General features: G+C 36.8%; 1 protein-coding gene across 1 annotated transcript; it reads right to left on the bottom strand.

Moving 5' to 3' along the window:
- Positions 1-370: 370 nt before the first annotated feature.
- LOC146545675 (uncharacterized) lies at positions 371-1,178 on the bottom strand. The gene has a single exon (XM_085226528.1). It carries the CDS (start codon positions 1,079-1,081, stop codon positions 371-373), a length of 711 nt encoding a protein of 236 aa, XP_085082654.1. The 5' UTR covers positions 1,082-1,178.
- Between the last annotated feature and the right edge of the window lie 8,040 nt (positions 1,179-9,218).

Raw genomic sequence — 9,218 nt, 5'->3', positions numbered from 1 at the left:
GGCCATTCCTGATCCGATATAACTGTGACATCTGCCCCAGAATCAACAAGTGCAGTAACAAATAAAGACCGTGGGCCTGCGTAGTCGGGGGGTAAGTCCCCAGCATACGAGACCATGATCTTAACGAGGAGCCGATCCTGACAGTCCAGTGTCAGCACCACTGTGGGCCCATGATGAACTCGAGGGAAGGACCTGGGGGGTAATGGGGGGGGGGGCTCTGGGCCAAGGGGACTCTCCCACCTTCGTTTCCCTGCTGGTGTCCATCTCTCCCGAGCATGCTCTTACTTGGACACTGGTGGGCGGTATGGCCACGGCCTCCGCAATTCCAACATATTGGCTCTATCGGCCCCCTGGCTGGGCCCTGCAATCCTCATGTACCACACGCAATCAGACAATTTGCCATTTGGATGCACCCATAACATGGCCCCTGGGGCTGTCGTGTCCCAACTGCAGTGATGATAGCCACCACTAATCCTTCATTGGTCAGAGATGCTGCCTTTTGCTTATCCAGAATATACTTGATCATCTCCCCAGGCGTACTAAGCTGTGGAGCAGCACGGAGAAGTTCCCTGATCTCTGGCTGGCTCTGCTGCCGGAGACAGTCCATAATAGCTGGACCTTGGGCCGATTTTGGGAATTCTGACCCCTGTATGGCCTTCAGAAGCCTGTCCGCAAAAGCAGAGAATGATTCTGTCAGCCCCTGGGTCACTTTGGTCCAAGGGTCCACAGGCTCCACACCCTTGGCTATTCTCTTAAATGCTTGTATCATCGCATCTGTAGCCGCTATAAGCTCCCTTGGCCTAAGCTTGGCTACTTGTCCCTGGGGGGTCTCCATTCCCCTGGCCATTCCCGCCAAGTGAATTAATGAGGACCCATGTAATGGGTGGTCGGGAATTGATTCCGCAGCCCCTATAGCCGCTCGCAATCCTATCATCCACTCTGAGGACCATAATGTATACTGTACTGGAGACAGCACCATATGCATCAAATTCGTTATGTCGTGAGGGAGAAGGGGACCTACAGATGTCATGGCCTCTAAGGCATTCAGGGTGAGGGGTGAGTTCAAGCCTCGCTTCTCCATGCAGTCTAGCAGGCAGGTAATGCCCTTCAGATCAAGAGGTACCCACTCAGGGTTTCCTCCATTGTTTACAATAACCGGGAAAACTTCCAATGATCTTCCTTCATCTATCAGACTAGCTCTGATCTTTCTCGTCTGTTAACGTGCCTCTCTTAGTTTCCCAATATGAAGCTGCTTCTGCCTCCCCCCCACTGTTCTCTTCCCTCAGCTCCGAGTCAGGCTGATAAAGCGTCCGCTCCCTTCCCTGCCCGCCTCGGCTCAGTCCTTGACTGATAAGAAGTTATCTGCCAAGGAGACTCCTGATTGGCCGCGCATTCTCTCATCTCCTTAAAAGCATATTGTGGCCGCTGCAGTCAAATGGATGGGTCCAGGTACGGCAGTAGGCAGTCAGCATCTTGTCCCCCTCCATCAGGCACAGGAGGGACAGCTGGCGGCAGTTGAACTGCAGTTGCCATCTTGTCCCCCTTCACCGGGTACGGCACTGCATGAACACCTAAAAGATATATTGCTCCCCACATCCTCCCCTTTCTGGAGATCGTTAACACACTGTGGATCCTTACCCAGAGCGCTCCCGCCCCCACCGGCTGCTTTAATTGCGCTGTCAATTCCCCCTGCCGGCAGGGGAAGCCCGAGAAGCTGTCGAATGGCCCCTGTCACCTCCCCCTCTTTCTTTACTGTTTTCAGTGCCCCTAGCACCAAACCCCATGTTTTAAGCTCGGCATCCGATTGGGCATTCATCGTGTGCTGCGCAAGCAGCAAAGTAATCTCATCCCACTTCTAGGGATTCAAAATATCCCTGGGGTCCTCACACACCCCCTCCCGCTCCAAGCGGGACACTATGGCAGCCAATTCCTTCTTAGAAGGCGTATCCCTGCTGCTGTAGTCCTTACCCAACTGCAACAATACCTTAACAACCGATTCTATCCTGGCCAGGATCAGGTCACACGCCGGACTTCAGGTCACACACCAGACCTCGGGGGACATCAGGGGGGCGATGGGCCAACGTTCCTCACATGGGGCACCATTTGTTGTCCCCGTTTTTGACGTCCGGTCCGCCGGGGGCTAGCGATCTCCCCTCGCTAGGACCATAACAGCACTGACACCAATATGAGGATGCTGCAAATGGCGTTTACTGTGACTAAACAGTGACTTATATATCCTATGTGCTTCATCTACACCCATTAAGCATGTGTGATGACTTACATAGCAGAGCAGGGGAGGTCCTATCCTGTCACATCCTGACTCCTTGTTAACGCCTACTACAACAGGGTATTGATTGATGCTCAGCTGAACATGAGCCACTAGTGTGCCCAGGTGGCCAAGAAGGCCAATGGCATCCTGGCTTGCATCAGAAACAGTGTTGCCAGCAGGAATAGGAAAGTGATTATCCCCCTGTATTCAGCACTGGTGCACCTCGAGTACTGTGTCCAGTTTTGGGCCCCTTGCTGCAAGAAAGACATTGAGGCCCTGGAGTGGATTCAAAGAAGGGCAGCAAAGCTGGCGAGGGGTCTGGAGCACAGGGTTTATGAGGAACAGCTGAAGGAGCTGGGATTGTTCAGTCTGGAGAAGAGGAGGCTCAGGGGAGACCTTATTGCTCTCTATAACTACCTGAAGGGAGGTTGTAGTGAGCTGGGGGTCAGCCTCTTTTTTTATGTAACTAGTGATAGAACTAGAGGGAATGGCTTCACCTGCGCCAGGGGAGATTTAGGCTGGATGATAGGAAATACTACTTCTCTGAAAGAGTGATCAGGCACTGGAATGGGCACAGGGAGGTGGTGGAGTCACCGACCCTGGAGGTGTTCAAGGAGCATTTGGATTTTGTGTTGAGGGACATGACTTAGCGAGTACTATTGGTGATAGGTGGATGGTTGGACTGGGTGATCTTCTGGGTCTTTTCCAACCTTGGTGATCTGTGATTCTATGATTCAAGGCTTCACAATATGTCAGTTTAGATATCCAAAAACTGGCGCGTTTTTCATCACCACATTAGAAAATTCCGTTTTTTACAAGCTTATGTTTTAATCTTTAAAGCTCTCACTTAACACGGTTAAAACATCTTTTACCAACATCTCCATTTTCTATTAGGATAGACTGGTGTCTGTCACTAATATTTCACATATCAGCCTCTTAATTTGCCTTAAAATCTTTTGTTTCTGCTGTGTGTTATTTATCTATTATCCCTTCATGTTAGAAACAAGAGAAAAACTATGAACCACAAAGGGAAAGTAACTATTTGTAGTCTCCACTCCATCTATTTAATACAGTAATCATCTCACTGTTCAAATTTCAAAATTCACTGTTGGATCATTATGTTTCTTTTTTTCCATCACCTCTAAACATAAAACAAAGTCCTATTAATGACAATTTAAGGAATTTAAAGAATGATGTTAACTTTTTTTCTGGAAGGATCAACACTGAAAACTTCTATAAATCGTAACATTCATCTCAAATCTCCTAAACCTTTGAAAGTGATAAAAAATAATGTTTTTAGACTTTATGTTCTTAAATGACCCACAATTTTCTTCATAACAACATAGGAATATGCATTTGATTCTGAACACAATATTTCTGCCAATAAAAGTTTTATGAAGCTTGTGCAACTTACATTAATTAAATGCTTTACTATTTCAAAGTTTGTGAACTGACAGAGCATCAAAACATAAAAATGACTATCTTCTTGTAGTGCAGTATTCAATACAAAATAATTTTATTTCTTCTGATTTTAGAAGAAACATACATGAATTTGATCTTTAAAAAGAGACAAAATATACGAATGTAATTGCAAATTTAAAGCATTTGATCCATAACGCTTTCATTGTTCTAGTTATGTGAGTCATCATTAACCAAAATCTAGAGAGAGTACTACCTAATATGTTGAAAAATCAGTCATTTTGCTGTCATATCAAGATGATTTCAAATTTTAAAAGCAATACATATTTTTCCATTGTCTCTTTAAGAAATTATTGAACAAACTAATTATTTTTAGGAGTTTACACAATTAAAAAATCCATTATTTCACTCAGGCATATTGAACAATCAACATGCAATATATTTTCTGCTTCAGTATGCAATAAACTAAATCTCTAAATTTCTAAGCATCTATATTTTACTAAAAAACATCATTCTGCCTTTTTTTTTTCTTTTTCTGACCATGTATTTTCTCCTCTAATATACTGAATTGAATTGCTAATTTTTATGATTGTTCTCTCTTTGTGACTTTATGTACAGCAATTTCAGTACCTTTGCAAAAAATAAGGATGACAGTTATTTTCCTGTCTGTGGCAAAATTCACGAGTTCTAAGCACACTAGTCTTGCTCATAGCACAAACTTATCAGTCACTGACAGTAAACATTCTGAAATGAGAGCTTGGCTTTGAGCAATCATTTGCACAAAGCACTCTAATATATTTTACGTTATTAATGAAACTACTGTTCCTAAACAAGCTCATAAACAAGACAGTACACTATATACATGATTAAACATACATTGCCTATATGCATATTGACTAAGCATCCAGTGAAAGAACAATAGGATCCAATGCATTTTCTCTAGCATTAATTATGGTAGCCCCAGCATGACAGTGTTATTTATCATTGTTAAACTGGGATAGTTTATATTCTCCAAAAGTGAAATCACAGTAATTCTTTTTATTATTTCTTATATATATACATATATATATATATATCTTATACATATATATATATATTCCTGATTGCTTCAGTTCTGTAGCTAAAGTTTTGCATTTCTTAGTTCTCTTAACCTCACATTATTTCTTTCTATGTAGAAGACCAGTAATTTAGTGAGGCTGTAGAAGATGTTGTTGATCTTGAAGAAATAGGAGTCAAATTTTCAGAATGTGTAGCTATTCTTACTAGTATCATGCATTCTATGATAAAAAACATAGATTCAAAACTATATATACAGGCCCCATTGTAATTTCAAAATTTTCAAAATTTAAATCTAGCCATTTGCAGAATAGAGATAATTTCTCGTTCTCTTGGGGAACCTGATACTGTTCAGAAATGCAACATCTCAATTTGAATTTTAGACTACAGATTCAGAAATGTTTGGGTAGATCTATAGTAGAATTCAGCATGATTTAGGAACTTAGCATGTCAGTCAGAAAAGTAATCTCCAAAATGGAAGACTCTGCTTTTTAAAAAAGTCTGTTTTCTAATTATATCCATTGGAAAAAAATGCTAATAAAATTAAAATTTAGCTAAATAAAGTGGAAAAGATGTATAATTACTTAAATTACGAACTAATTAATTACTTAAATAAACAAACAAATAAACAAAATCTTGTTATGTTAAAATTAACCCAGAAAATAAAGTGCAGAAGTATTGGAATTTAATGAATTCCTTGAAGAAATTCAGCTGTATTGATTGTAGGACAATCCCACCTCCCCCTCAAAAAAAGAAAAAAAAAAAAAGGAAAGAAAAAGAAATAAACAAACAAACAAACAGAAGTACTGTTGTCCATTACTGCAGTCATGTACAACTGTGTAAAGAACAGAAGACAAAAGTTCTGAAGGTTCTAAATCTAATAACACTTTGAAATATCTTTTGCTTTCTCCTTCCCATGTTATCCTCATTTGCCTCAGATGTTAATACAAAGTTTTAACATTTTAACAAGTACACATCCTACATAATACCAGGAGGAATATCCCTGTAACATATCAGGGGAAATATTGATGTTGGGTTAGTATAAAATGTGTTTTGGTAACTTTGAAATAACTGAAAGATTACTTATAATCATTTGTTGGTTTGTAAAACAGACCAAAAACAACAAAAAACAAAGTCAACAAACAACTGAGAATGTGATAAAGACAATAGTGGAAGCCAATGTCCCATAACCCATGTAAATCTCTATGGCTCACAAATTTATTTTATGGAAATATTTTAAATATCTCTATTTTGAAATATCCTTTTTATCACAAATTGTAAAGCCAACATTTGATACAAACAGAATGCTGAAATTACTTCATCAAGAGAACATTTCAATCACACAGTCTTATTTCTTGGGAGAGTTAGATGAAAAGAAATCTCTTACTGGTCTTATTAATTGTGAAGTAGGCCTTGAACAAAGATAAAAAAGTAGAATGTGTGAAATTGGAAGAGTATACTTGAAAATGATAAGAAAAAAAACCTCATTGAATAATTTTCATATGATTATATTGATGCTGGTATTTATTCTTACAACTAGATACTGGAATTATTTAAGAAAACAATGATCCACATGAAGGTCAATGGAAAACCTCTTTGTTAAAATAAACAAATTTTCATCCTGAATTCAATCCAATTTACACGTAAAAATTGACAGGAAATAATCAGAATATTTCAAGCGCATATTTGTCAGGTATATTTGGACTTACTTGTTGAAATTTGATATGTCAGACATACTTATTCTTTGATTAGGAAAGGAAAAGTAAGCCAACATCGGTTTTGTTTATAGTAAGATATCACTAGACATCTATTATTGACAAGAGCTACATTGCATTTAGATCTATTATTTCACAATTGATTTTTATCTACATAAAGAGAAAATCCATGCTATTGAAAATATTCTTCTTCACTGTCCAATAACTAAACATTTTTGGAATACAATTTCTTGTTTCTTGAAAGATTATTTAATTCATTTACATTCATATGAAATTATAATATGTTTGAGTCTTTGAATGCTGTTCTCTTCTGTAACATTCTAAGAAATAAACACCCATCAAAAGGAAAATGTTGAAAACTGCAAATCACAAACTATTTTAAAGGTTGAAATAAGTTGTAATATTAATGAAATTTATATATTTATTAATTTTTTGTATCAAGATAATACAAAACTTGCACTGTGTTAAAATAACGAATTTAGCTGCTGTAATGCTTGAAGTTTGACACTACATGGTTAAGCATCAAGCATGGTTTTGTGACCTGTTGGATTTTTTGGAACTAGTTTCCTAAAACTAATCCTAAAAAAGTTTGGCGATATTCAAATTTCTTGGCTGAAATCCATAAAATCAAAGAAAATTAAAGGTGATAATAATGCCTAATCAGATGTTTAACTGAACTGTAAATTATTTCCTCTATACTTAAATGAATTTATTGCGTGGTAGAAGAGAAAAAAAAGAAAGTAACATCAATCATTGCTTTCCAAAAGAACTGAAGTCTTTCCTCAGTTATGATAATTAAATATATATTTATATATATAATTTTATTCACCTCGTAAACACAGATATCTTGTAGAGTCTTAAAGGAGAAACAATATTTTTAATATCAGGCAGACAGAACATAATCTTGAGTATGGAAATACACTACATTATAACATGTTCTATTCTATCCCCACTTTGTAGTCTACATCACTTCTTTAATATTGCATCTCTTTCTTTTCTGATTCTATCCATACCTTGCAAATCACACCCCCACAAAATAATAATAATACAAAGTCTAATCAAATAAATCAGATCAACTGTAAAGATCTGCCTGCCAATTTTGTTCTTCAGTGTTCATTAAGACTACTGAGATTTTAAGTATAATCCTCTGCAAGTGAAATTTTTTTTTTTTCTTGTTAAGGTGTACTGGATAAGGTTTTCTATCATAGAAAGCAATACTGTAGCTGAACTGATTGTTCTTTGATGTTGAACAGAAATCACTACCTTTTTGAAATGATTAACTTTTGTTTAGTTATGTGCCAGTTTCAAGACAACAGCTGACTTCATTTTTGCGACTTACCATTAGCTCATTTTAAACACATAAGTTCTTCCAAACACTGATAGCCTTGGATTCTACAATATGAAAACCGCAGCCAATTTTTTCAATAATAAAGTTATTTTTTTAATTGATCCCAGACCTTTGAGTCTTAACACACAGCTCTTCCATTTTTGGCTCTGTGGTTACTCACCCTCAGCACTGACATAATGTGTTCTGACAGTCTTTAAGTTAGAAATTCAGAATATTTTAAGGCTTGGGTGATAATACAAGCAAAGGCCTTCTTAACTGAATAGAAAATATAAAGAGGCATTAATTTATGTGCAAAACAAAAAATGAATTTGCATATATATAAAAAGTATACTTTTTTTTTTTTTTTTGCCAATATGTGAGCTCACAGTGATTTATTGAAATGGAATTAGAGTAAAGTTGAACCACACAAATTAATAATGTAATCTTTGATGTCACTTTTTCTGTCATATTATAGAATGACAAAATTATTTATGAATATCCAAGAAAAACTTATTAGATTGGATAGTGTTCAACATGTAAAATCAAACACACACACAACACTAATTCCATATCCAAAAATAAAATGTAATTTTTTGAGACAATTATGTATCTTGTATGTTATATGGCTTTTTACCAGTAATTATGCACAATTTCAGTTTTTCATTTTCCTGAAGTCTCTGAAAGTTACGTATTTTTATTTATTTGTTTATTTATTTCTCTTGATATGTTATTGTTTTCTTCAAATATAGGGGAAAACTTGTTTCTGATAAATATTCTAGAGGTTCCCTAGTAAATTACAGAAGTACTATTTATTAAATTTTAAAATCCTCACTTCCTTGATTCTAAACTTAATTTAAAATATAATGTTAACACATAAAATTTTCTAAGATTTATCTTTTTGTCCTGGTCTTATTGGTCTACATTTTATTGCCTGGAATTGATGTTTACTGTATTATATGATTTCATAAGAAAACACAGAATGTGAAAATCTTGAGATACTAAGTAACATTATTTACTCACAATTGTGACAGGATTTTATTGCTAAACAGCTGTAAAAAGATGTGTAAAATTTCCTAGTTAGACTGATCTCTTCTAAATGGCTGTAGTGACTTTACACAAGCAAGAAGCCAAGCTCCATCCCAGCCACACGTTCATGTTACCTAGTGGTATGGCATAGTGAATTGGAAGAGAAAAAATTGACTCTTCAGTTGAGGTAAAGACAGTTCAACAAGTGAAGCAAAGCTGTGTGCAAAATTAAAAAGAATAATTTTTTCACTATTTCCTATTATCATGCAGATGTTTAGCTACATTCTAGAATGAAGGTCTCAGCACACATAACAGTTACTAGGAAAGACAATATCATAACTACAAACATCTCTGTTTCCCCTCTCCTTTTCCTGAGCTTTATTGTTATGCATGATATCATATAATA

Source organism: Meleagris gallopavo, chromosome 1 (assembly GCF_905368555.1).
Source record: "Meleagris gallopavo chromosome 1, MGAL_WU_HG_1.1, whole genome shotgun sequence".
Lineage (NCBI taxonomy): Eukaryota > Metazoa > Chordata > Aves > Galliformes > Phasianidae > Meleagris > Meleagris gallopavo.
This window is presented reverse-complemented; position numbering and strand designations above follow the sequence as displayed.